This window comes from Monocercomonoides exilis, assembly GCF_001643675.1.
Source record: "Monocercomonoides exilis strain PA203 chromosome Unknown scaffold16-1735695, whole genome shotgun sequence".
In the NCBI taxonomy this organism is placed as follows: Eukaryota; Preaxostyla; order Oxymonadida; family Polymastigidae; genus Monocercomonoides; species Monocercomonoides exilis.
Window position 1 is genome coordinate 420,447 of NW_027150561.1, and position 27,802 is coordinate 448,248.

A 27,802-nucleotide genomic window follows, 5' to 3' on the forward strand; every position below is an offset into this window, starting at 1 on the left:
ATAAAGCGTCATGATAGAAAATCGTGCCTGTGTTTTTTTTAACGATATTTCTTTTAAAAGAAAATGTATCATCTGTAGTTAAACTAAAAATGGATGAGAAGACGTGCATACCATGAGCTGTGTCAGGACATTCAAGAAATGACAAATTTATCGAGGTTATATGACTGCGAAGATACATACGAGCCCTCAACTTTTTGTAAGTTTTGTACTAATAATTCTTCAATGCTTTCTTGTTCTCTTTCAGCAAAAGAAGCTGAAACTGTCCATGATCCTTTAAGCCATTTGGATAACGATTGAATGAAATAAATCGAAGACGAAAGCTTCATTAAATAAGTTGCTGTGGAAGATGATGGTAATAGCGTAGCTAAGATTTGACGGAGAAAAGAAAGATCAAACTGAAGCTGCGAAAGCCCAGCTTCTGTTGCAATAGAAGCATTGCTCAACTTTGTTTCTTCAGCATCAGGAGATGCATGATGAATAACATTAAAAAGTGGAAGAGGAAGTAAGGATGATGAAGATATTTGCTGGTGCACGATAATGTCGGACAGGGAATCAAGAAGCCTTTCAGCTTCAGAAAGAACCAAAAGAGTAGAAGAAGTATCTTTTTCATTCAACTGTTCAAGTCCTTCGTTTCTGATCCTCTCTTCATTCTCATCTTCAAAAGCATCTCTCATTGAGAAATATGCATCCTCCTTTTTGTTTGTCTCAATTTTTCTTTTTGAGTCGCAAATTGGGTCTTGTTGCAACAAACCTGATGTCCAACGATTTGCTTGCATTCGATTATGAAGCAATGATCGTAAAGGATGAATGATTACATCAAATCTATCTCTCCATGTTGAATTAGATTCTTCTTCAGTTTTCTCTTTTGAACCATTGCTATACTCATAAAAGCTCTTTTCTTTGTGACCCTCTCTAGCTTCTTCATTATTCACATCACTTTCTTCTCGTTTTTCATTGGCAATTTCTATTGTTTTCTCCTTAGTCTCACTTAAATCTTCTCTTCTTGATTTAAAATCAACCCTCTCAACCACCTCAGCCACATACAAATTATCCAAGAGTGTTTCTTCAATATGCTTTCTGGCCATTGAAATAACAATGTCCGCACATTCACAACATACAGCTTGAATAATCTGTGATTGTTCAAGAGAGAAATGTGATGTTTTGTGTAATGAACTTAAAGCAGGGTGTAATTGTATTCCAGATGCTGCAAAGTAATTTACAACATCTGTTCGTTGATCAGGTGTCATTTCAGTTTTATCATCACTCAACTCTTCAAGCAGCTTTGTGATATCTGATTCAATGACATCTTTTTGAACAACGTTGTCTGTTAGCCCTTTGGATCCCTTTTCATTTGCATCGCTTATTTGATCCTTTGAAATGCCTTCCTGTTCTTTCTCCAGACTTTGAAAGTTATCCGGTGATTGAATATCGTTTTCATCTGATTTCAAGTATTCGCCGAGTTGAGTTGGAAGGTAATACAAGTGCTCAGCGATCAAAGAAAAGGCTCTTGAAGGAAAAGTAATGCGTGTGCTAGAAGACGAGGACTGCGTGGTATTTGAGGAGCTTAAAGAAGATGCCGATAGAGGGTTTGATGATGATGATGATATGCCGATAAAAGAAGGAGTACATTCAAATGAGCTAAACACACTCTGTATCGAAAGCGATTCAGGGGATGTTTTAATTCTATCGTAATTGTCATCTTCATCATTATATTCCTCTTCTTCTGCCTCTTTCTTCATCCTTATTCTTGCGATTTCTTCTTTCATTTCTCTAATACGTCTCTTTGTACTTTCTTTTCGGCTTAGTGCTTCTCCAAGTTCTGTCTCTCTTTCCTTCTCTCTTCCGCACCAGCTGCTAATCAATTGAGGAGATGCCAAATATTGACTGATCTGCTGAGTGCAGCATTGAACAACAAGAGAAAAAGAAAGAGAAGGAAGAAGATCAACTGAATAGCCAAATGAATCGTGAAGAACAACTGGAGATTCGCAGGGGTCGTGCGCATGGGGAAGAAGTGATAGAGTCTTAACAACATTCTCAGGCAAACTTGAAGAAGAAGAGCCTAAAGAGTATGAAGAAAGCGATGGAGATAGAAGCATTAAATGATTTGTGAACATGGAAAACGAGAAAGATGTGTCTATTTGGTTATCTTCGGTGAGTGGTAGAGAGCGGATGGTAGATGAAAGCTGTTGAGTTAAAGGTGATGTGGATGCTGATTGTGATGTTGACTGAGCAGAAGATGACACTGAGAAAGGCAAAGAAAGTGTGCTTTGAGAGAAGTTAGAAGAATTTATGGATTGTGAAGAATAGAAGGAAGAAGTAAATGAAAAAAGATGGTCGAAGGATGCAGAGTGATTGGCTTGTGTTGGAGGAGATAAAGAAAACATACTGAGGGGAGCGAGTGAAACGCATTGTATTTTATTGAAATGAAAGTTGTTTCCATTTGAGTCTGTTAATGAAGGAGTGGATGATGATGGTGATGACAATGTTTGAGATATTGGACAAGTGTTAGACATCTTTTCATTGCAAGAAATGGGCATGCCATCTTTCTCTTTCCATTCAACCAACCACTTCCACATCTGCTTCTCAAAAAGATTAATTTGGTGATAAACGCGAAACAGACACTGTGCCATTTCGATAGACAGCTGAATGCCATTCTTTCCAGAAGTCGCTGGAGACGCAGCAGATGCAGGCTCTGCTGCAATCCATCTGGGTTTGTGATTGGATGCTTGCCTTTGCTGCGAGAGAGGTTCAGACAGCAAAGAAGAATCAGATGCAGAAGTTGATAGCGCAAATCCAAGTGACTTTGCAAAAGCGACTAACGAAGAAAACAAAATAGGAAGAAAATGGTATGCAATAACTCGATCGTACTGGGAGAAATGGTAAAGAAGAAATGAGAGAGAGGGAGAGAGCGAAGAAGTAGATGGAGATATTGAAGAAGAAGCTGATTCCATGTGCATTGCAGAAGAAGCAGGAGATGATAATGATGATTCGATTTCCTTCTCATTCATAGCAGAAGAAGGCGAGCAAAGCTGCTTCAAAACAATCTTCTTCAGTCCCTCGTCTGCTTCTGCTGACTGAACTATCTCAGAAACAAAATCAGGTGGAACAGCAATCGCCTCATCGCTGTCATCGCATTCAGCTGAATTCTGATTTCTCCAATCAAATTTGGAGAAAGGCGATGAAGAAGATGAAGCATCATCCTCAGCAGTGGGCGAAAAAGTAATCAGTGAAGAAGCACTTGCAGATGAAATAGGCCTCTGTGTCGAATCGGATTTTGTTGTTAAACATGCTTTGATCGCAGAATCGACGGCTTTGTAGAGCTTTTCACTCTGTGCGAGGGATGAAAAAATAAGAGACATGAAAGTGTCAGCGAAGGAAGGAAGCATCGAAGGAGCTACAACATTCACAAAAAATGCTCCTGTTGGCAGAGAAGAGCGAAGAGAGCTTAGAAGATACTGTTGATGAAGCGCTGGCAGGGCAATGAGAGGATAAAGCGAGTGGAGCACAAAATAAAGCAGGACAATGGCTTTCTGAATGGTTTGTTGTTTCTCTCCTGGTTGTTTTGACTGCAATTCATGTGAATCAGAATTAGCTGAAGAAGTCGGAGCATCAAATGTTGGAGAAGACGAAGGCGACGGAAGAAATGCGGCTGTCGAGAAAGGCGAAGCGATGTGATGATCGTCAGAACTGGTTCTGTGAAGTGCATCACCTGAAGAAAGAGAAGAAGAAGAAGAAGAAGAAGAAGAAGTTAAAGAAGAAGAAGTGGATGATGATGACGATGATGATGATTCAAAAGCAGAGGAAAGAGAAAGAGAATAATCCAAAAGTAGATGTAGCGCCAAGTGCAAAAGCTGAACAGGGCAAAGAAGGATGTCGCGTGACAGTGTCATTTGAGAGCTGTCAACAGAAGACGGTGAAGAAGATAAGGCAGAAGCAAAAGGAATGAAGCTTGAAATTATTTGTATGTTGTCTGCAGTTGAAGAGGCTGAATAAAGCCGTGATTGCAAAGAAGATGATGAAGGGGAAAGTGAAGACGCGGAAGAAGATGACGCTGTTGTTAAAAGATTTACAATTCGCTGGAAAAGAGCAGAAGGCAGTGAAAATGCTGGTGTTAAAGCAGAAGAATAAGCGCTTGCAGTGACGTCCAGCAGGAGCTGAGAAGGAGACGGTGTGAGAGAAGAAAGAATGACAAGAAGGCAGCGCAATGGCAGGCACAGTGGCATCGTTCCATTTGTACTGCAATGAAAATCTGATGAAGCGGAAAGTGAAGTGGATGAAGATGGCATTGGAGTAATCAGCTGACTTAGCTGAGGAGGAAGAAGAGTCGCAAAAAGGGAGTTGAGATACTCCAACGTTGGCTTCAAGGAATCGAAGCACGAAGTCAGACAAAGAAGGAAGTTGGATGGACACTGTGGAAGACAAAAAGAGACAGAAGAGGAAGCAGGCAAAGGCAAGTCAGCACTCAAAGGTGAAGCGCGATGTCCGCAAATGCTAACTAATGTGCATGAAACAGGACTGAACTTCTGTCCTTCTTTATGCATCGCTGAGGCGTCGTTCTCTTTTTGAGAATGTCTGTTTCTGAGTCTGGTCATTCGAATCAAATTGTTTGTTTGCGTTCCAATCTGGTCTGTTCCGCCTCTTTGGCTGTCTTCATTCAAAGTAATCATAAGCTTTTCTCTAGAAAAGACACTGGTATCTTTGTAATTAACTTCTTTCTCTTCTTCCTTTTCTTTTTTCAGTATCCACCGTCTTTCGCTCTTTCCAATTTCGCTCTTCCACATTCCAAGAATCCCATTGTTGGCGCATGCACCAATGACCCGAATAATAATGTCTCCTCGTCCAAGAAGCAAATACAGCTGTGTCAAATCTCTCAATTCAGTCAACACAGGTTTCGAAGAAACACTTGTTTTTGATAGTTGATACTGAATGAAATTCATGTATGCAGTAACTGCATCATTCACTTTTGCTTTCATCTTTCCATCAAGTCGAAATAAAAAGTTAGTCAATTTTTCACTGGGAGCTTTATCTTTCATTTGAATTGGAAGATGCTTTGAAGTCGTTTGGGATTTATGTGAGTTTGTGAATGATGGAACTTGAGTCAATAAAATGTGAGTCTGTGCAATTTCGAGAAGACATTTAGCTATCTGTGTTAATTTTAATAAAAAAAGTAAATGAAATCCATGATAACCTTAAACTAAAATTAGAGGAAAAGATATTACCTTTGTATAATCATTTGAAAGAAAGGCTATTTCAAAAGATTGACAAAGTTCTTTCCATCTTTTAAACTGAAGAACGATTCCAACTGAATTTGAAAGCTTACAAAGCAATTAATGATTAACAATAAAGAAATTTTTGCATTATTCATTAGTAAGCAAACGTTTGTTCTCAATTGATAAAGAGGTAATATTGATGAAAGAGTCTTCGACGACTGGCGTCGAATCTCTGAAATTTCATTTCTAACGCATTCAGAAGTGGACGTTAGATTTTTGCTTTGACTGCAGAGCTCAATTGTTCGAGAAGATATTTCAGGTTGAATAATGTCAAGTTCTTTCATTTTTTGAATACATTCTTCGAATTGAAGTCTAAATTGTTTTTGTAGTTCATCCATTTTAATAGAAGGACCACTCTGCAATTCTACTTCATCGGACATAATGATTTTGACAAAATATTTTTTTATTACTTTTTCATTTTTTCTTTTTTCGTATTGTTTTTTGCTTTATTGTTGTCTTGACATATTTGTCATTTTGTCAAATTTTCGACTTTGGTTTTCCATTTTCAAAAAAATATTATATATCAAGATAAAAAATTAAACAACGAAAAAATCCTTAAAGAAAGAGTCAAAATTGAAGAAAGCCAATAAGCTTGCGTGCACTTTATTGTTGTAATAATAATATGATATTTGTTAACATGAAGCATGAAAATAACTCAAAATGCGTCAAGAAGTTCAAGTGAAGATAAAAACATTTAGTTAAAATTTTCGGTTGATGTTCAGGAAAACCCTATTATGTCATATGAATTTAATCCTCCTTTCCATGAAACATTCATTTAAATCTGATGTTCCAAAATGTTTTTCTTTTTTAATAAAAAAATAGCAAAATTATTCAAAAAGCTTCTGAGAATTATAGTTTTCAATAAACAAGCGCAAAAAAATATCACTTATAGTTCAAATCTGCAGTGGAGCAAAAACATTTGCAAATTTACTGTATTTGTAAAAGCAAAATGCATTTTGAATTACAAGTTGTTATTTTGGGCTTCGATTAAACGGCAAGCAAGGGTTAAATTTCCACATTGCCCAAAAAGGATGTTCAAAATAAAATAAAAATTATAATTACTTAATAACAATAAACACAAAGCGAACAAATCATTCGAAAAATCACATAACCTAAAAAAATTCTAAATAAAAGTATGTGAAAGAATAAAGAGGTTAAAACGAATTGTATTTTCTGAAGTAATAAAGCCATTTGCAAAAACTGATTCGGCTTTACTCCTTCTTTTCTTCAGATGCAACATCAACTCCTTTTTCAGCAAGTTTGTCTGGAGCAGGACGTTTCTCCAAGTTTCTTTTAAGTTGATCTATTTAAAAAAACACTGTTAACATATTCTTTAATTAATATTTTATGAACCTTGTGTCATCTTCATTTTGAGTGTATCAGCCTTAGCTTGTTGATCAGCAGGTCCAGTTCCATGCAGAATACCTAAATTTAAAGGAAATTATTAAAAAATATTCTTTCTTTGATTGTTTGTTAAAAAAACCTTTTTCAAGGAGTTCGTCCTTATCAGAACGATCTTTCAGTCCTGATGCAAGATCTTTCTTTATTTTCTCAATTTTAAGAAGTTCTGCTTGAGCAGCAAATTGAGGTGCAACATGATCTTTCAAAATGTCTAAAATTGAAAAATTTACGGAAAATAAAATGTTGTTACATTAATTAGCAATGAAAATGCATCAAATTTTCAAACTTCTGCCGACTAAATCAGCTTTATCTTCTCTATGCAAAAGTTCTTTTTGCAGTGTTTCAGCTGCTTGTTTTTTATCAATTTCAGTTACAATTGTGCTTTTTGGAATTTCTTGTGCTTCGCTCATATCTTTAATACAAATAATGCTTCGTCCCTTAAATAGATAATGAAAAAATAAATAAATTATGACATAACTCTTACATAATTCTTAACTTTATAAATACTGTGTAAATAACAATGTTTTTTAATAAGAATCCAATTTTTTTTAAACATTGATAAAAATATTCATCTTTCATAAATAAAAAAAAAATTATTTTTTCTTTGGAAAATATTCAAACAATGACATTTTGATATTCAGATTTAATTTTTTATGTTATCATAAATATCAAAAAAAATCTTTTGGTTATCATTTCAACTTATTGCACTAACTTCAGAATTAGTTTTTGTTATGTAATGACACAGAAACACCATAAATAATTCAAATTTGAAAAACATATTACAGATATCGCATAAAATACAGGAAATCGCATAAAATACCTGACAAGATCGATTTCACAACAACGGCAATAGGAATAATTCTGATAATTTTCCTCAAAATAAATATCATCAATACAAACTTTTTTGATAAACAAAACTTTCAAAATAGCATCATTTGTGCTCAGAGAAGAATTTTTTTAAAATCTCGGAGAAGTTGGATTATGAGTTTCTCCGAAATTAAAAAGTTGGGTGATTATTTTTGAAATTATAACTTTTTTCTATGTGTTGATGATTCAATGATTGTTTGAAGTTGGGAGGAGATTTTGAATTCAAATGCAAAAACTATTATCATTGTGTCAAAAGCAAATGTTTTTGTTAAAATAAAGATGAAGTTTGTCTTAGACTTACCATTTCACTTTTTTTTGTGTTCATTTATTAATATTTAAGGGAAATTTATAAACCGAAAATTATGAATGAAAAAATATGATTTCAAAAATAATCACCCAGTTATTTTTTTTCTGAGCACGAATGAGTTTGTATTGATGAGATATTTTTTGATGAAAATTTTCGAAATTATTCCTCTTGTAGTTATTGAGAAATCGATCTTGTCCGGTATTTTGTCCGATGTCCTGTATTTCTAGCGATATCTGTATTCAAATTTAATGAATTTAAGTGTTGTTGAGCAAAATAATTTTTGTGAAAAATTGATCACTGTCTGATTGTTGGAAAGTTATTTAAATGTTTTCTTTTTTTGATATGGGTGATTATTTTTGAAATCATATTTTTTAAACAAACATTTCGGTTCGAAAACTTCACTTGAAAATCAACAAAAGAATCCTGAAAAGTGAAAAAGCTTTTTTTAAAGGAATTTGTATCTTTATTTGAGCTTAAACATTTGTTTTGATAGCAGTTGTGATAATTCAACAATTCAAACACAAAGTCTCTTCCCAATGAAAAACAACGTTTGAAAAATCAACACACCGAAAAAAGTTGTGATTTCAAAAATAATCACCCATATTTTTTAAAAGGATAAAATATTGTATCTCTTTTGATGTGACATATCAATTGACATGAAAATTTCCACTTTCTCAGAAAAAAAATTCATCCTTGAAATCAAACAATTATCACAAGATTTCGTATTCTCTTGTTTCATTTTGGACTTTTCATTAAAGATTAATTGATTGCACTAATTCAAGGTGTTGAATTCAAATGTTTATCTCATATAATAATATATATTTATGAATATTTGGAAAACTTTATTTGTTTTTGTCGTTCATCTAAATAAGTTGCAACACAAATAACTTATTTCAATGAAATAGTTAAAATCATAAAATATGAGATGAATTCGTTTGAAAACTATCCGATTTCTATCATGAAGATTTTATTTTCATAAAAAAGTGGAATTTTTCATGTCAATTGATAAATCACATCAAAAAAGATTCAATATTTTATCCTTTTTTGGAATATGGGTGATTATTTTTGAAATCATATCTTTTTTCTAGTTGTTGGTTTTTCGAAGTTTGTTTGTCACTGACAAATGATTTTGAATTCAAATGAGAAAATCATTATTCCAGTTTCAAAAACAAAACTTTTGGCTTTTGCAATTAAAAACATTTCTTAGACAAGCCTGTTCACTTTTCAGTGTTTGTTTACTGATATTCAATACAAATTTTTGTACCGAAAATTATGAATGAAATAATTTTCTTTCAAAAATGATCACCCATATCAAAAAAAGAAAATATTAAAATCACTTTCCAACAATCAGACAGTGACCAATTATTTACAAAAAAATATTCAATAAAAAAATACTCCAAAAGATCAATTTTGAATAGAAAGTTATATATCTGTGAGATAACATGAAATACTTGGTAATCCACATTTTTTCTTGAATATATTATTAAAAATGAGAAAATAAATATAAATAATAAATTAAAATTTCTTCATGTCTAAATTATTTTGAAAAGTTCCTTTTGTTTATTTTTCAAATAAAATAAAAATTTCATATTTTTATCAAATAACAGTTCCAACTCACGTAACTTTTCACAAAGGGAAATAATTATGTTGATTGGGCTCTGTTTCCATTTTAATGAAGTTTCGTGAGTGAAAACAGAAATTTGATCGATATAGGAAATTTTTGTTCTATATGAAAATTAAACAAAAGGAACTTTTCAAAAAAATTTAGACATTAAAAAAAAAATGCATGTGAAAATTGGCTTTCAGTTGGTTGAAAAATTGATCAGTTTGAAAAAAAGGAATGAAGAAGGATTTTTTGTTGGAGACGAATCATTTTTCAATAAAAGATATAATTCGGATAACGAATTAAGAAAAGCGAAGTCTGAAGCATCCACTATTGCGAATTACACATTTTCTAATAAGAAATTCATGTTCATAATTTTCCTTTCGGTTCATGTGTTGTTTTTTCCAACTTTCAACCAGAAAAATTTTATATAAATTCTGAATATTTTGGTAAAACATTTAAAAAATTCATATACAAAAACCGCGTAAGATATCTTTTGTTTCACGAGTGGAATTTTTCATTCATTTTGAAACTACTCGTCCTAACACTGCTTTTGTCTCAAAGAATTTTGCAGAAGAGAATCACTTGAATATTTTCCCACATCTGCCATTCTTCCATGATGTTACACCATAACATTTTTTCCTTTTCGGTTTCATTAAGCAGAGTTAGAAAGGCAAAAGCATTTCTAATTCAGACGAATTACAAATAGAAATGAGAAAAATTCTTCAATCAATATTTTCCGAAATGATAATTCGAGTCACAAATATTTGGATTAGGTAATTTCTATATATTAAGACACAAAATTTCGATTATTTTTATTAATGATTAATCTTTTTTCTCATAATATTTTATTCCATATTTTATTATTTTTTCTACACCTTTGTGACATGACAAATCACTTGAAGCCTCGTCTGTAACAAAAAAAAAAAAAAAAAAAAAAAAAAAAAAAAAAAAAAAAAATTACTGACGTGAACAGAAATCACTGACGTTCGTGACAACAAAAATAACTGTGCGTCACTCAGGTTTCCAACATCCATTTGTTTTTTGTATTTGGTGTTTGTTATTTAATAACATTTTTGAAAACAAATATTTCAAAGAAAAGAATAAGCCATAATAATAAATAAAAGAAGAGTTTTTTTTTAATGAGTGAAATATGTCCAAAATGCAGTAAAAGAGTATACCAAGGTAGAAAATTTTCTTGTTATTTGATATATAATATATGTTAAACCAGCTGAATGGATTCTTGGCTTGGGAAAACATTGGCATAGGTTTGCAATATGTTTTTTTATTTTGAATTCATTTTTCATTTGAATTAGACGATGCTTAACTTGCAAAAATTGTCAGAAAATCTTAATAACAAGCGAAATTGTTGAACATGGAGGGGAGCCATTCTGCAACGTTTGAGAAAAATTATTAGAAGGATGAATTGTCCATTTTATTTCAAACATTTTCAAATCCTTATATTAGAATTGCTATTCAAAACTATTTGGTGGACCTGGAGTTGGACGAGGAAGGACATCTTATGCAGATCAACCTGCAGTGAAAGCTGAAGTTGATCGCTGTGGTCCACCTGTAAATTCTTCAACTCCTAACAGCTCTTCTGTTGAATCAAGTCCTTCAACTTCTTCTTCTCCATCATCATCATTATCATCGAAACCTTCTGACTCGTTATCACCTTGCCCAAAAAGTTCATCAACTCCTTCAACACCACCTTCACCTGCCCCGAAACCAAAAACATCCCCCAAGCCAACAACATTGGCTGGTCTGGCAGCTGGACCAGATAAATGCCCAACTTGCAAAAAAACAGTATATCCTGCGGAGGCACTTTCTGCACTTGGAAAGAAGTATCATCGCCTTTGTTTTAAATGTGTAAAGTGCGGAACAACTTTAGCATTAGGTCGACAGATTGAACATGACAACGAGCCTTATTGCGAAAAATGTCACAATCAATATTTTCGAATTGCAGGATACGGCGGTGGAGCGAATTTGACCTCATATGCTGACTAATGCAAAAATAAGTACATGAATCAAATGAAAAAAAAAATAATTTTTGTTGCACTCAGAAACAAATTGTAATTTGTATTTCGAATTTGATAGCATCATTTAATAATATTTGCAAGCATATTATTCTCATTCGATTGTGTTTAAATTTTCAGTTCATTTTTCCCCCTGAATAATCTTAAGGACTTATTCCAACATTTTTCAATTTTCAAAACAAAAAAGATTGAATATTCTTCAACATAAAAGTTCAGATACAAAGAAAAACATAAAAACATTTCATTTACACAATTTCAAATCTCAAATACTCCGAAATACTTCATGCAACAAACAATCACATCTATTGATCACAACAAATTTCAGTGAGAATTTCGAAATTTCACAAGTCATAATAATAATTATAATCAAAAAAAAATCATATTTTCTCTAAGTGATCATTCATTTATCAAAAAGAAAAAAATATTTTGTTCAATTCAAAGAATGTAACATTCGATCAATCAATTTTTTTAAATTTATATGTCTTCACAACCACAAACATTACAGCAATATGATGCTGAACTTTCGTCGGTATTTTTTTATTGGTTTCTTCCTTTTGTTTAAAATAAAGATTAATTAGTGCTTAGAAGAATTTTATCATCAAAGAGATGAACTTGAAAAATCTATTCAAAAAGAGGAAGAAGAGCGAAATAAAATTAATGTGTGAAATAACTTATTTTTTGTTTTCTTTTTATTCAATGACCTTGATATTAGTTTGATATTCGAGTTCTGACGGAGAGATTAGCACGTTTGAGTGATTCACTAACAAAAAAGAAAGCTTCAAAGGCAGAATTCGGTTTGAAAACATTAATCATTCACTTTATTAAATTAATTTGATATGACAAACAAATAGATAAAACAATTGGTATTTGCTTTTAAATTTTAATCTTTTATCAATTCTTTTTTGTATTTTTAAAATCAAAGCTGAAACTGAAACTGCATACGCAAAGGTATTTCATTTTTTAAATAGAGCAATGATTGTTTATTATGATTATGATTATTATTGGAAAACTAGATTCTTGAATCTTCAAAAATGTTGGTTTCTGTTCTTAAACGAGAAAGCACTGAACTTCTCGCAAAAAAATCTGAGGCACAATAAGCTATCATTTCCTATCAAATCATCCATCACCGATCTTAATATTTCACCATTCTATCAAGTATTTTATGATAACTAACTGTTATAATTTTTTCTGGTTCAAGAAAGCTTTTTTTATTTCATTATATTTAATTTGAATAAGAATGCATTTTCTTGTTACTTGTCGTGAATGCCTTCAGCATAACATTTTTGAAAAAAAAATTCACAAACCTTCAACTTTTTTATCTGTCAAAAAAAAAATTCAGTTTAAATGAAATGAATAGATGAAGTGTTCGCTCATAAGTTGTGAAAAGACGAGCAAATTCTTGTTAAATTCAGAAAATGCACATATTTAAAAACAGAAATTCATTGAAGATTAAGATTTTTGAAAAACCCAAAACAGAATCTGAAGTTATTTCGCAATTTCAGTAAATTCATGCATGAATAAGTTTAGATTACTGCAATTTGGAGAAGTCAAACAAAATAATAACTTGATCATGTTATTTCAAAAAACCAAATAAGTTATAGACCTCTTTTCTTTGTTCCAAAATAATATTAACAAAGAAAATTCAAAAAGACTGATAACAGGCAGAATTTTACACATTATATAATTGCACAATGGACATGAATTGGACAAGTTATTTTCACAAAAACCAAGAACATTTACATACAAACCAACATAAACAATTATGAAGATGAAAATAATTAATATTTCAACAGAACTGATTAAAATAAAAATATATTTTACTTTTTCAAGTTCAACAATTGTAGTTATTTGAGCAACTCAAGAAGAGGAGGAGGCAAAAGAGATAATGACTTTACGACTTCTGCGGTTGGGTATGATTTTTGTGTTCCTGGATGAGTGACAGAATTTGTGGAAATGATAACTCCACCTTGCACACACAAAGAGAGGAGAGAAGGATTTTTGAGGAGTTGGCAGAATGTCTGATAATATGTTTCTTTAAATAGAAAATGTAATCAATAAGAAAAATTTCATTTGCAAGCACAGAACGAAATGAGATTAAAAAGAAAGCAACGCCTTTTTCATAGGAAAAAAAAATTATTGATTCAAACCTCCATCCTTGTGATTTTGATTAAGTATCGTTGAAAGAAAATACGCAAATGCTCCGATAAAACAATCACCTGCTCCGGATGTATCGACAACTCTGTGTTATTATTTTTGATTCATCGGTGATCAATTTTTGAACATGAATATGAAGTTAGAAATAATTGGTATATCAAAAATTTCATAAAATAAATACATAACAAGCAGTAACTCATTCACACTTTTCGACTTTAGGGCACGAAACATATATTGGCTGACTGCACCCACCGCTTTCTTCATCTCCCAGGGCAAATGAAGCACCCATACTTCCCAAAGTGACAAGAGACATCTTCAAAAAAGGCTTACCTGTGCTTGCTGGCTTTGACGACGATGAGGCGGAAGAAGCCTCTTTTGAAAGCAGATGAAGCTTGGAATGAAGTTCAGCGACTGAAACTTCATTTTCCTATTGATGTTAACAATATGGATAAAGATTCAGATAAAAAAAATTAATTACAAAAAATTGTACAAATAAATACCTTTGCTTCTCCTTTAATAGTGATTTCTTTTGTAGTATTAAATCCGCACATTGCCAATGCTTCAATTTCATTTGGAACAACAATGCTTGTTGCATTTATTAAACCAAAAGGAATTGGAGATTCCACTTTACATTCTGGTGTACAAGTTGCATTTCCTGCTGGAACAGGTGCTGGATTGAGTATTGTCACCAATCCATGCTTTTCTGCAATTTCAAGCGCGAATTGAGATATTTCTATTGGTATTTCAAGTTGAACGATCATGATCTTTCAAAGTTTGGCGTGATAAAGGTGCAACAAAAAGAAATAACATTCAATTATTTTTTAAAAATTACACAAGCGCTTCGAAGCTAAATTGAAAATACCTTTGAATGCGCAATAATATGTTCTGCAGACAGAATATCTTCACGTGTTATTAGATCATTTGCTCCATTCACAATTACAATTGCATTTCTTCCATCTTCATCCACAAAAATTGGAGCAACCCCACTTGATGCTTTTGATGTGCTTTGGAAATATGTGGTGTCTATGTCCAACGATTTTAAATTTTCAATCATTCCTTTTCCAAAGAAATCTTCACCAACTTTTCCTATAAACATTGACTTTGCTCCCAATTTCGCTGCGGCAGCAGCTTGATTTGCTCCTTTACCGCCGAATCCTGTGGAAAAGCTTGACCCATGCAAAGTTTCTCCAATAAGAGGAAGTCTTGGAACATTTGCAATCAAATCCATATTTGAAGCTCCAACAACAACAATATCCGGGTATTTTTGAACACTTTTTTCTTCAGACATGATTACAATCTGATAATATTTTCCTTTTGATATTTAAATCTTTTTGAACTGTTAAAAAGGAATTAAAAAAATACCTAATTGATCAGACCATCCCTTGCTAAAAATACAATTTCATGCATGCGAACAATTGTTATTCCAATGACTTTAAAAGAAATTAATAATAATAATAATAATAAAATACTCACATTCAATAACTCAATCAATTATCAAATATCACATTTATTTGAAAACAAAAAACTGGTTAATACTCAAAATAAAATTCAATATTTACTAGATAAGCCAAAATTGTAACAAAATGTTAAATATATCTTTTGTTACTCGTTCGTTCAATGCAATTGAAGGCTAAAATTGTAATAAGCAAAATCCTTTTTAAAGCTAACAAGCCTTTCACAAAAATGTAAGTTGTGCGAAATCAATAAAAAAATAAACATGAAATCAGATACTGCCACATTATCTGCATCAAGTCTATAATAATATTCATCATCATCATCATTACAATCATCTATTTATCGATCCATTCACTTCCCTCTCCATTTCATTTCATTTCATTTCACTTCACTTTTCATTGGCCCTCAGCTTCACTCAATCCTCCTTCTCCTCCTTCCTCTCCTCCGAATGCCCATTTGCATCACTCTTCCTTTTCTGCTCACTTTCCTGTGTGCTTTTGTGGTGGAAAAGTTGATTCTGTTGTTGACTATGCTGACTGTGGTGGTGGTGGTGGTGGTGGCTGTGTCTGCTGTGGTGTCTGCTGTGGTGTCTGCTGTGCTGGGGGTGTCTGGGCGACACATTCAGCGAAGGGAAGGTGGTGGGAGTGATCAGCTGGGCTGCTGGCAGAGCAGCCTGGTGGATTGGCGTCGATTGCATAGACGAGTGGAGATTGGAGGAAGCAGAGTAGCCAGAGTAAGGAGAGGAAGACAGCAAGTTGCTGGAGGAGTCGCTGAAGTAGTCTTCGCTCTGGGAGAAGGCAGAGGACAGTGTGTTGTCCCCGCCGATGCTGCTGGCACCGTCGCTGTCGTCGGCATCGCCTCCAATTGACATGTCTTTGTCGTTCTCTTCATCACTGGCTGTGCTGTCATCGTCGTCATCATCATCTTCTTCTTCATCGTCATCATCATCTTCTGTATTGCTTGTGCTGCTGCCGCTTCTGGATGCAAATGATCCTCTGCTTCTGTGTGAATTCAATGAGGAAGAACGCGATTTCATTGAAAGAGATGAAAATCTGGTGCCTGAAAGAGACATCTCATGCAAGCGCATAAGAGTGCCTGGAGATGAAGGAGAAACAGTCGAAGTGGAAGAAGAAGAAGAAGAAGAAGAGGAGGAGGAGGAAGATGATGCTGAAGAGGAGGAAGAAGAAGACATGTGTTGATTTGAAAGTGGAGATACAGCTGTGGAGAGAATGTGTTGTGCTTCATTCAGAGATGAATAGGGGAAGCAGGAATGGTCAACATCAGGAGAAGAAAAGGAAGAAGAAGAAGAAGAGGAGGAGGAGGATGAGGAGGAGGATGAAGAGGAAGAGGAAGAAGTTGATGATGATTGCATAATATTTGAAGTGTCAGAGGACAAAGAAGGAAAAGAGACCAATGAGGGAGAAAAAGCTGTTTGTGAAGTGATAGCTGAAGATTGGGAGCTGAGGTTGTAGTGATGGTGATGAGGCGTGATGAAGATGATTGCAGAAGGAGAAGACAAGCCATCTTCATCGGAAGAATTATGAGGCAAGGAATAAGATGGAGGTACTGATGATAGAGAAGAAGAAGAAGAAGAAGATGATGATGATGAGTTCAGATTGGATAACTGAGATTGCTGATGCAAGTAATGTTTCTGCGATTGAGGCGACAAGAAGGAAGAAGAGGAAGAGGAAGAGGAAGGAGAAGTTGGAGTGTTGTGAGAAGAAGAGGAAAGTGAATGGTCAGACAGAAGAGTGGGTGTAAGGGCATCAGAGGAGGATGTGAGAGACAAAGAAGTTGATGGAGAAGAAGAAGAGGAAGAGGAAGATGTTAAAGAAGAAGAATTTATGTTAGAATTAGCAGAAGAAGATGATGTGGAGGAAGAAGAAGAAGAAGTATTGCCAGCTTGTTTAATAGGCGAAGATGAAGGAGAAGGCGAAGGAGAAGGCGAAGAAGGAGAAGCATACGACGAATGAGACGAAAGAAGAAACTGAGGCGAAAGAGAATCAACAACCGGATTTTGCATCCCATTTGGAGGAGCAAGCATCGAAGAAGATAGGAGAGGAGATGTCTCAATGGGAATGGAGAGAGGCATCGGGAGGGCGAAAGGGAGGGCAGACGAAGAAGGAACAGGCAGAACAGAAAAGGGGTTGGGGCGGTTGTCCTTCGAGATGGAAGGAGGCGGGGTGCTGGGCTGTGCAGAGAGGAAAGGAGGAGCGATGGAAGATAAGTCAGAGACAAGGAAAGAAGAAGCAGCAGTTGAATTGAGCGAAGGGGAGGAGTGGAAGGCAGGCATTGAGGAAGAAGCGCCGACTTGTGAGAGGACTTGTGTGATGGAGTATTCAGCCACGTTGTCGTGGCTGGCGTGTGCTTGTGAATGTGAATGGGAGTGTGAATGGGAGTGGGTGTGTGAATGAGCGTGCTGAAGAGAATGGGATTGGGAGTTGGGTGTGTTGAGGGAGGCAGCAGAGGACAGAGTGGAGTGCAGGCGTGTCTCTTCATTGCCCTGCGAGTAGTCGACAGAGTAAGTGCGGTGGGTGTGCAGAAGAGCAGGGGACGCTGTGCCGAGGTCGTGTTCAGCAGGCATTGGGGCGACAAAGGTGTTGGCGACGAGAGAAGACGAGAAGGAAGAGAAGGATTCAGATGGGGAGACAGACAGAGGCAGAGGCACATCCATCTGCGAGGTGTGGGTGTGGTGGGCAGGTGTGGCTTGGCGGAAGGGGGTGGCAGTGTGGGGAGGAGAAGGGACGAAGGGAGTGGCAGAGGAGAGGGAGGAGTTGGATCTGCGATGAGATGGGGTGTTCAGAGAGTTTGCTTGGGAGTGGGAATGGGAATGGGATTGGGAATGGGAGCGTGTGCGAGATTTTGAATGAGAATGAGAATGAGAATGAGAATGAGAATGAGATCTGGAGTGGTTGGAGGCGTAAGAGCGAGAATGAGAATGAGAATGGACGCGCCGTTGAGAACGTGAGTGTGAATGGGAATGAGAGTGAGAGTGTGAGTGAGAGTGTGAGTGAGAATGGGAATGTGAATGTGACCGGATGTGTGTGGACTCAGAGGCGAAGGAGACAGGAGAGAGAGGCAGAGAGAAGGAGAGGGAATGAGAATGAGGAATGGAACTGCCATTGCCGTTGGCGGGTGTTGGAGACGAGGAAGAGGAAGAGGAAGGAGAAGAAGAGGAAGAAGAAGCAGAAGAAGAGGAGAAAGAAGAGCCGAAAGATGAAGACATAAGAGAGGTTGGTGGGGATGTGGAGGTGAAAGAATGGCTGGTGGAGAACAAAGAGGAAGAGGAAGAAGAGATTATGGATGACAGAACAGCAGGAACAGACCGGGAAGGCGCAGGGAATGCTTGGTCGGATGCGAATGAGCGGTGGGAGGCAGAAAAAGTGAGGGTGTCGATGGCATTCAGATCAGAAGAAGAAGAAGAAGAGGAAGAGGAGGAAGAGGATGTTGATGTGAGAACATTCAATTGGAGTGCAGAGAGGCTGGAGGGGAGGATGGCTCGAGAATGGGGAGAGGAGTTTGGTTTCTGTTTGTTGATATTTGGAAGAATAGAAGAAGAAGAAGAAGAAGAGGAGGAGGAAGAAGAAGAATTCAAAGGAGAGATTGAGGGAATATTAGAAAGAGGATTTGTCAGAGAAAAGTTGTAAACAGCTTCTGGGCGATGGATTGCACTTGGCCAACTGAATGTTTGCGGCTCAGACAGATTCATTGAAGAAGGATTAGAGGAAGAGGAAGAGGAAGAGGAAGAAGAGGAAGAGGAAGAAGAAACTTTGGATTCATTTATTTCATTCACGGAAGAAGAAGAGGATGTTGAGTTATCAACAGGATTTTGGAGTGAGTGAAGAGAAGATTTTGATATTTCAGATGAATTCAATGCAGAAGCAGAGGAAGAGGAAGAAACAGAAGAAGAGGAGGAAGAAGAAGGCGAAGAAGGAAAAGCCAACAAGTTTTGAGTGTTCTGTGCGTGGTAATCTGATTCCTGTGTCAGCATCTTCTGTTCAACTCCATTCAATGCAGATGAAGTAAATGCATTGTTATTCTGCACGTTTTGAGGATACAATGAATTACTCCCAATAGAAGATGGCTGCTGAACATAACTTTGCTGCTGCTGTTGTTGTTGAGCTATTGACAATGAAGATGTGTTAACAGCAGAAGCAGAAGAAGCAGCTGAATGCATAGCATTACTTGAAGCATCCCTTCCATTCATTTGTGCTGATTGCTTTGTGTTTTCGCTGTCTCCATCGATGCTGAATGACTCATTGGTTCCGATTGCTACGATCTCTCCAGTCTGAGTGATGGCTATTCTGGGTGGTTGGCTAAGCATCGGTGCAATGGAAGAGGAATATGGAGAGTACAAAAGGCTTTCATTTGGTGCTAGTCCTGGTGAGGAGGTGGAAGAAGAAGAAGAAGAAGAAGAAGAAGATGATGATGATGATGAATTTGTATGCTGCTGCTGCTGTTGTTGTAATTGTTGAGGATTCTTTGGTTGTGGAGGAATAAACTGCGAAGAAGTGTTCGAAGAACTCGAAAGATTAGCAGAATTAGCAACATTTGCAGTATTTGCAGCATTTCCAGCATTGGCAGGCGAACTTTGATTGGTTTGTGGAGAAAGCGAAGGGAACGAGAGATATTGCGATGCAGGATATGACAGATAGGGGTGCTGTGCTGACATGCCCTGCAGTTGATTCATCATCATCATCTGTTGCTGTTGTTGTTGTTGCTGCTGCTGCTGTTGTGGTTGATAGGCAGCGTTTGAGACAGGCATAAGAGAAGGAGGAAGGACATACGAGGCAGAAGGGACAGGAGAGCGATAGGCAGCGAGTGGAAGAGGATACGATGGATTGCTTCCCAAATATGGCTGCTGAATGGAAGAAGAAGAGGAAGAGGAAGAGGAAGAAGAGGAGGAGGAGGAGGAAGAAGAGGAAGGAGGAGGCATTATTGAAGGCTGGTTGGAGAGAGAATCGAGTTGTGGGTGAGGGAAAGAAGAATAGAGGAGATGAGGAGAGGTTGCAAATGCAGATGCATTTGGGAGAAGTTGCGGGGAGTGCATTTGAGAATTCATAGAAGAAGAAGCAGAGGAAGAAGTAGTAGTAGTAGTAGCAGATGATGATGATGATGATGATAAAGTGACTTGTGGACGATACATTTGCATGTTGTTCAGATAAGTTCCATTTGCACTTTTCTTGTTTGCTTCTTCTTCTCTCTCAGCATTCTTCGCAATTCCATTCAAAAATCTCCCTTTCTCTTTTCCTTCTTCCTTTCCTTTCCCTTCTTCATTCTCTCCTCTTCCTTCTCCTCCTCCTCCTTCTCCTTCCTCCTCCTCGTCTTCCTCTTCAATCATCTTCAGCTCATCTATCGAAGGGATACGAGGCCTCTGAGGGATTCCAATCAAAGATGCACCGAAAGAAGAGGCAGACGATGACGGGAGCGGAAGCAAGTTCGACTTCGACGCAGAAAACGGGCCAGACGAAGAATACGGGCGGATCAGCTTGAAAATGGCTGCAGATGCCTTTGAAGAGAGCACATGGGGGTGGGAATGGCTGGAGTTAACTTGAGTGTTTGAGAGAGAGTTTTGTGAAGAGCTGTCTTGTTCTGTCTGTTTCTGCCTGCGACGAGAAGAAGATTTCCCCTGCAATGCATTTGAGCTGTTTTGTGCAGACTGCACAGAAACACCTGCAGAAGCAGTTGAAGAAGAAGAAGAAGAAGCAGAAGAAGCAATAGAATTCATTCCAGCTGCCTGAACCACATTCACTTTGCCTGCTTTCCTCTTTGCGAGCTGTGGATGTGACGGTGGAGGGAAAGGAGGCTGTGAAAGTGACGTCTTCATGTTGTCCAGTCGAGTGAAGATGTGTTTGGGAACATCGTTTCTCTGCTCAATGAGCGAGGCAATGGGCAGCAGAGCAGCAGCGATGAGTGTCTTTGTGTTGGGAGAGGCGTAGTCGAAGATCTTCTGCACGACATAGTTGCCAAACGAGTCTGACAGGAGGAACATGAGCGGATGGGTCAGCAGAGAGGACAGAGGAGGCTGGGCGGAGGTGGATGCAGCAGAAGAAGCACCACCACTTCCAGCACTGCCACCAAGAAAGAACGGAGTGGGTGAGGAGTTGTAGTATGCGCCATTGCTGCCTGCAGAGTTGGCAGAACCAGAAGATGATGATGAAGAAGAAGAACCAGGTGCATTTGGCTGATTGTTGACTGGCTGGATGCGCGGTGGGTTCACTCTTCCACCATAAGTAGACATAATCTCCAGGATCACCTGTGTCTTCACCGGCTGCTCAACCCTCTCGACAATCTTCTCCATCACATTCGAGCCGAACTTGTGACGCGACAGCTCAAAGAAATGACCACTCAGCTGCTGAACAAGCTGAGTCCGGATCTTCTCATGTGGATTGAGAACTGAAGAAGACTGATTTTTGCTAAGCTGTGCGGATGTGGATGGGGTGTTTGTTAAATCTTTCTCTCCTTTTTTCTCTTTGTGCAATAGAGAATTCGCATCATCTCTTCCACCAGACTCAGTTGCTGCCATCGATGCCATCGCTTTATCATCAGCATTTTTCCTCTTTTCTGCTGCTTTGTGTTCTGCTCCTTGTTCCTCTTCATCTGCCTGCTCTTCATCTTCGTCGTCGCAGTAGACAATCATGTGCTGTATGACATAGTTTCCACTCTGGTTGAACGACAACTCCTTCGCAAATGGCATCAGAGAAACAGCCAGCTGCCTTCTTTGTGAAGCGGACGAGTGTTCAAACAGACGCTGGATGATGCGGCAGCCGTATGTGTGGGAGGCAATGGAGAAGATGAGACTTGAGGAGGAAGAAGATGACAAGGAAGAGGAAGAGGAAGGATGAGGTTTGGCATTGGATGGAGATGAACGAGAAGAGAATGAATGGTCAGAATTATTGCTATGGGCAGAAGAAGAAGAAGAAGAAGAAGTTGATGAAGTTGACAACAATGACGAATTCGTCTTATTCACTTCAGTGAATGTGTCAATCAAGCTCTGCAGCTCTTCACTAGGCACACACTCCACACAGCGCTGGAGGACATGATTTGCGTTCTGGTCGAAGATGCAGTCAACCGCGTGAGGAAAAATCTCTCTTGCCGCTACCACACAGGAGCCTTCATCGATCACATCCAGCGCCTTCTGCACCACACGGCAGGCGAATGGGTGGATGGCCAGCTGGAACAAGTTGCCTGTCAGACACTGCAGAATACGGTGGATCTGATACGCATTCCCTACATCGAAGAACTTCTGGATGACATAGTTGGAGAAGGGGTCGCGGCAGAGCGAGAGGACACACTGTTTGTTGAGAGGGTAGAAGCGGTAGTCGAACGCAGAGAACAAGGGAAGAGTGTCAGAAGAAGAAGGAGATGTTAAAGAAGAGGAAGAAGATGGAGATTGATGCGGAGAAGAAGATTGGGGTAATGTATTTACCGCATTTTGCTTCGCATATCCAAACACCTTCTCCCCAGCCGAACCTTCTTCTTTCTCCTTTGCTTTCTCCTTCTCCTTCTCCTTCTCCTTCTCCCTCTCTCTCAGCACCGCCATCTGCTCCTCAAACTCCCCCTTGTCCAGTGCCAGCTCCATCAGAATCGTCTCCATCTCGTCTTCGCTGCACTGCTCGAGAAACGCCTGCAGCAGACGGGAGCCGCACTGGTCAGCCGACAGAGGAAGCAGATGGGACCTCATCAGAGAAAGAGGGAAGCGGCTGTTTGCATTGCCCCGCAGCATCAGCACGAGGGGGTCTGAGTGTGGATGGGGGATGAATGGGCGGTGGGAGGACTGAGAGGAGTACGAAGAGTGCAGAGTGGCCGACTCGGCATCAGAACTGGGTGTGACTGAGGAATAGCGAGAAGGATGAGGAGAGGGTGAGGGTGAGGGTGTGGTGATGGCTGTGGATGACATTGTGCCAGATCCTAAAGTTGAAGAGGAGGAGGAGGAGGATGAAGAAATAGAAGAAGTAGAAGATGTTGATTGTGCAGATGGAGGAATGCCCATGAAGTTATTTGACTGAGGTGAGTCAGGCTGCTGGTGCTTCGTCCTTCTTCCTGCTTTGCCCTGGCCGAGCTTCCCATTTCTGCGCCTCATCATATTCCCTTGTCTCTGCACTTGTGGGAACTGCTGCTCAAACACCACATTATTCTGCACAAATGGCTGCATTGATTGTGCTCCAACTGGATTTGCCAGCCCCAAAATGGCAGCGTTTGCTGAGGGAAGTTGGATGTGTGCTGCCGCCGACGCAGCTGCTGTAGCTGCTGCTGCTGCGGGTGATGGTGCAATCATCAGCAGCTGGCCAGACGGGGCAGCTGCAGAAGAGGCAGCGGATAAAGCAGAGGCAGTAGAGGTGGTGGTGGTGGTGGTTGCAGTTGTGCTGGAGGAGACTGTTGCAGAGGATGAAGAAGACATCGACGACGCAGTTGTCTCATACGACGAGGCTGATGATTCATCTCCTTCAGAGGAATCATCGAAATTCCCATCTGATGTCCCACCTTCTCCTCCTTCTCCGCCAGCTGAAGACGACAATGAAGAGAGTGAGCCAGCTGTGTGGAGGCCATCGTGCGATGCCCTGTGGCGTGCTCGGCTGCTCTTCGACCGCTTTCGCCGGCGCGTCTTCTTCTGCCGCTGCCGCTGCTTCGTCTTCGACTTCGGCTTGGGCTTCGGCTCAGTGAATTGAGGATCGTTGAATGCAGAGGCAGACGAGGGAGGAAGCTGACGAGGCTGTTGCTGAGTGAAGGAAGAAGGAAGAGATGGATGAGATGAAAGAGAAGGAAGAGCAGGAAGGGCATTAAGAGTGTTGAGAGAAGGAGGATAGAACTGGCTCATCTGCATCTGCTGTTGTGTCTGCAGCTGAGTCTGCTGCAATTGCTGTTGAGGAGAAGAGAGCGAAGACATCTGAAGAGGCTGAAGGAACTGGAGCTCTTGTGGAGTCATCGAATAGGCAGGGAGAGCGATGCCCTGTGAAGAGGAAGGCCTGACTGATGGGTGAATGTGATAGAGAGAAGTAGAAGCAACAGTAGGAGCAGCACCAGCACCAGCACCAGCAGCAGTAGATGCGGATAAGGTGGATGATGCAGAATTCAAAGGCTGAAAAGTGTAAGATGAAAGTATTTGCTGCTGAGAGGGGAGAGGAAAGCTCATGTTTCTTGGGCAAAATGGTGTGGCGTTCAGTGAAAGAGAGGAAGAGGCTGGTTTGAATTGCAGCTGGTTGGGCAAAACAGCGCCAGGCTGAGGCATCGCATTCTGCTGATGTTGTTGTTGTTGCTGCTGCTGCTGCTGTGATTGTGTTTGTGATTGCTGCTGTTGCTGTTGCGATTGTTGTGATGACTGTGACTGCATCTGTTGCTGAGGAATCTGAGTGCTCATCTGCCTGCTTTCTTGTTCGTGTTCCTTTGGCTCTCCGGTCTGGGCTGGAAACTGCGACGAGGAGTGCGAAAGAGACGCCGACGGGAAGAGAAGAGGTGCAGCAGAAGACATCTGCGAAGTGAAGGAGAAGGAAAGCGGGTGCGACACGCCAGCAGACGAGGGGGATGATGTGGAAGAGGCTAAAATTGGTGAGGGTGATGTTGATGTCATTGTGGGTGCAGCCACAGAAAATGGAGACGTGGCTGTTGCGTAGGCAGAATTGGCAGTTCCAGTTCCAGTTGCAGTAAGAGAAGAAGAAGAAGAAGAAGAAGAAGAAGATGATGATGATGAAGTGGATGCTTTTGAGCTAACAACAGGAGAAGTGACTGAAGATGCTACAGGAACTTCAGCAGCTGGAGAAATATCTAAAAAAGAAGACAACGAATAAGTGCCAAGCGGAAATTGGAGTGATGGGCTTCCAAAAGAAGGATAAACGGTGGCAGTTGAAGAAGCTTTTGAAACATTTTGTGTTGAATGCTGGATCATACTCGATGGAGAACTGGGTATAATTGTTGCTTGCCGTGAAGATGTTAAATATTCTTTGTTTGAAGATGGTGACAATGTCATGGAAGGTGATGAAAGAAATGTTGGCGAAATAAGTGGAGACATATAATTTTTTCCGGATTGCTCTTTCAATTGAGGGGAAAGAAATGAAGAAAATAAAATACTGTTTGCTCCAACAGGGAAAGGAGAAGAAGCATTCTGTTGATAATTAATTTCATATGATTGGTGACTTCCAACCGATTCGGGATGGATTATTGCTGGCACCACAGAATGAGGTGTTCCTGACGATGTTTGAGATAATCCAGAGAGAAAAACAGATGGTGCATTCATTTGTTGTGCTAGAGGAACTTGACCAGATGCAGCAGATGAATTTGCCATTTGTCCTTTATATTGAGGTGTAGTTGATATATAAGAAGGGAATAGTGAGGGAGTAAGACTTGAGTGAATAGGAATCGAATTTGGATTCATAATCGGAATCATTGCAGGTGATGAACTCATTTTTCCATGGTCATGAGAAGCATTTTTAAATTCCTTCAATGATTTTCCATGAACAGCAATAACGACAATAAAACAAGCAAGGAATACAAATTGAAAACAACAATAAAGAACAAAACTTATTGTTAAAATAAATTATAAACAAATACTTCTTTTATATTTGAATTTCCTGTTGCTTCCAGTGTTTTTGGTCTCCTTTCTTCTGAAATGTCTTTAACCAAAGACATTTAGAAACAAAAGCAAGCACTTTTCTTGATCTCACTTTTTTATTCCCATATAAACATTAAAAATGTCAAAAATAGCAATTGGAAATTTGTCGTTAAGCGAATTAATATATGGTTATTGTCCACGTTTGCTATTTATTCTTTATTTTTCTTGAATAATATGATATTTGCAGTTATTTATGGAAACTATTCATGGATTTTTTTAATAAACTTAACTGCAAACTTTCTTTCGTTATTGATTTCAACATATCTAATAATTCTCGAGATTTACATTTTTGGCAAAAGTTTAAGCAAAATGAAGATTGTGATATTGTTCAATCTGGCAATTCATTCATCAATTGAAGTTCTTGTTTCAATTGTTCCATTTCCTTATTCAAGACCGAACTTTGGCTTTTTTTGTCAAGACTTCGTTGATTTCTTTTATGGCACATCTTGGATATTTATCACCGTCTGGCTTTCAAAAGCTACAGTCTACCCTTTTATTCAATCGTCTTTGAAAAAAAAAATATGGACAATATCATTGGTATTTCTTCTGATTGTTTCAAATTTAACATATTGGATTACGGAAATTGTCGGAGATTTTGCTCAACGTTATATAGGAGATGAGCTTATTGTTATCTACGAATTTTTCGATATTACAAGTGCAATTCCTTTCATTTTAATGATCATTTTTCTGATTCGTTTGTATCGAAAGGTTAATGGAACAGGCACAATATATACTATTTTGAAAAAACGCCTTCGATCTTTTCTTTTAATGCTATTTGTTATCGCTGGAATAATGGGAATCAGATGTGTTTTTGATGTAACTTACATGATTTTGACAAGAAAATATAAAGCTCACAATATACGTCTTTGCAGGGATAATGATTCAAACTGGTTTGTAAATTTCTGCGTTTATTTATTTTTTTTATAAATGCAAATTGTTGTCAGTTATGATATAACAATTCCAATGTCATTCTTTCTGTTTTTTGAAAATACTCTTGCCACACTCACTTTTCTTTTGACGCTGCTTTCGTTCACACCAAAAGTTGCAGCGTCAACAGATTCAGATTCACAGTCAGACAGTCAATTAGAGAGCGAAGACAAAACGATGCATGAAGATTCACAAGATATTGTTAGTTTAAGAAGTCTTGAAGAGAAAGAGGAAGAAGGAATGAGATTTTATGATGATGAAAGATTTGGATATTCAGCAATGTCGCCATCACCCCCTTCTGGATTTGCTGAAGAAGCGAAATCTGATGATGATGGCAATGCTGATGTGGACCGCTATCAACCCTTGCTTAGCAGCAATAATTCTGATTATTCAAAGTATTACTATAAATACTCCTAAAGCAACAGCGATCAGTTGTGGAGCTTCTGTATAAAATCGAGTTTCTTTTTTCGTTGAGATGTTTCCTATGTTTTGTTGAGGTCATAATGCGAACTGTTGGTTGCGTTGTCTCATCAATTGACAGTCTTGCAATCAATAAGAAGAGCACTCCATCTGTTCACTTCGTGTAATCAAAGATTTTTTCTTTTCAGTTACGCTATGAAAGTAATTTTTTTTTTTTATTGCAATTTGTTTTTTCTCAAACTTTTAAGTGCAGTTAGCGAGATTTTTGTTTTGTTGTTGTTGAAAGGATGTTTGCGCCATTCAAATGTTATATGTTCTGTTTTCTTTTCGTTTCTGTTGTATAAATACATATATTGGTCGTTTTTTAATTATTATCCTTTAATTGTCTCATAAATTTTCAGAAGAATAGATTAATTTATTTATTTATTGGATTGGTGATTATTGATTACGAATTTGTTACTGATGCGAAATGAATAATTCACATTCTCTTTTATTAGCATTTCTTTATCGCTGGAATATGTTCATCTTTCAATCAATTTGTGTGCAATTCTTTCCTGATTATGCTATATTTCTTGTGATAATGATCTCCACTTGTTATTTCATGTTTTTCCTATCAAGAGATGCTATATTTTTTCTTTGCAAAAAGAATTTCTTTACATAATAAGAGTTGAATGCTGATAATTGCTCATTATTTCTCCAAAATATATATATTGATTTTTTAAATTTGTTTTAATAATGATTTAAAACAACAAAAAT

The 27,802-nt window shown here is 37.8% G+C and overlaps 7 protein-coding genes across 7 annotated transcripts; 3 read left to right on the top strand and 4 right to left on the bottom strand.

Annotated features, from left to right (window-relative positions):
- Positions 1-131: 131 nt before the first annotated feature.
- MONOS_4860 (uncharacterized protein) lies at positions 132-5,650 on the bottom strand (the record flags this gene model as incomplete). The annotated part of the gene is made up of 3 exons (XM_067874962.1): positions 132-5,144; positions 5,220-5,315; positions 5,378-5,650. The coding sequence occupies 3 exons, from the start codon at positions 5,648-5,650 to the stop codon at positions 132-134; spliced, it is 5,382 nt and encodes a 1,793-aa protein (XP_067729521.1).
- Positions 5,651-6,100: 450 nt separating this feature from the next.
- On the bottom strand, positions 6,101-7,101 carry MONOS_4859 (uncharacterized protein). The gene is made up of 4 exons (XM_067874960.1): positions 6,958-7,101; positions 6,754-6,882; positions 6,624-6,695; positions 6,101-6,573 (listed from the first exon to the last, which is right to left on the bottom strand). The coding sequence occupies exons 1-4, from the start codon at positions 7,079-7,081 to the stop codon at positions 6,482-6,484; spliced, it is 417 nt and encodes a 138-aa protein (XP_067729522.1). The 5' UTR covers positions 7,082-7,101; the 3' UTR covers positions 6,101-6,481.
- Positions 7,102-10,558: 3,457 nt separating this feature from the next.
- MONOS_4858 (putative cysteine-rich protein 2) lies at positions 10,559-11,644 on the top strand. The gene is made up of 4 exons (XM_067874959.1): positions 10,559-10,633; positions 10,680-10,716; positions 10,765-10,846; positions 10,916-11,644. Exons 1-4 carry the CDS (start codon positions 10,591-10,593, stop codon positions 11,453-11,455), a joined length of 702 nt encoding a protein of 233 aa, XP_067729523.1. The 5' UTR covers positions 10,559-10,590; the 3' UTR covers positions 11,456-11,644.
- A 299-nt stretch (positions 11,645-11,943) lies between these two features.
- On the top strand, positions 11,944-12,790 carry MONOS_4857 (putative nuclear autoantigen fo 14 kDa). Its single transcript, XM_067874958.1, has 6 exons — positions 11,944-12,013; positions 12,063-12,143; positions 12,197-12,278; positions 12,336-12,347; positions 12,407-12,432; positions 12,498-12,790. The coding sequence occupies exons 1-6, from the start codon at positions 11,963-11,965 to the stop codon at positions 12,579-12,581; spliced, it is 336 nt and encodes a 111-aa protein (XP_067729524.1). The 5' UTR covers positions 11,944-11,962; the 3' UTR covers positions 12,582-12,790.
- Positions 12,791-13,079: 289 nt separating this feature from the next.
- MONOS_4856 (ribokinase) lies at positions 13,080-14,990 on the bottom strand. Its single transcript, XM_067874957.1, has 5 exons — positions 14,501-14,990; positions 14,139-14,402; positions 13,845-14,065; positions 13,632-13,723; positions 13,080-13,516 (listed from the first exon to the last, which is right to left on the bottom strand). The coding sequence occupies exons 1-5, from the start codon at positions 14,924-14,926 to the stop codon at positions 13,329-13,331; spliced, it is 1,191 nt and encodes a 396-aa protein (XP_067729525.1). The 5' UTR covers positions 14,927-14,990; the 3' UTR covers positions 13,080-13,328.
- Positions 14,991-15,040: 50 nt separating this feature from the next.
- On the bottom strand, positions 15,041-25,716 carry MONOS_4855 (uncharacterized protein; the record flags this gene model as incomplete). The annotated part of the gene is made up of 2 exons (XM_067874956.1): positions 15,041-25,525; positions 25,639-25,716. The coding sequence occupies 2 exons, from the start codon at positions 25,714-25,716 to the stop codon at positions 15,509-15,511; spliced, it is 10,095 nt and encodes a 3,364-aa protein (XP_067729526.1). The 3' UTR covers positions 15,041-15,508.
- A 56-nt stretch (positions 25,717-25,772) lies between these two features.
- Positions 25,773-27,725, top strand: MONOS_4854 (uncharacterized protein). Its single transcript, XM_067874955.1, has 3 exons — positions 25,773-25,839; positions 25,887-26,589; positions 26,644-27,725. Exons 1-3 carry the CDS (start codon positions 25,779-25,781, stop codon positions 27,041-27,043), a joined length of 1,164 nt encoding a protein of 387 aa, XP_067729527.1. The 5' UTR covers positions 25,773-25,778; the 3' UTR covers positions 27,044-27,725.
- The last annotated feature ends 77 nt before the right edge of the window (positions 27,726-27,802 follow it).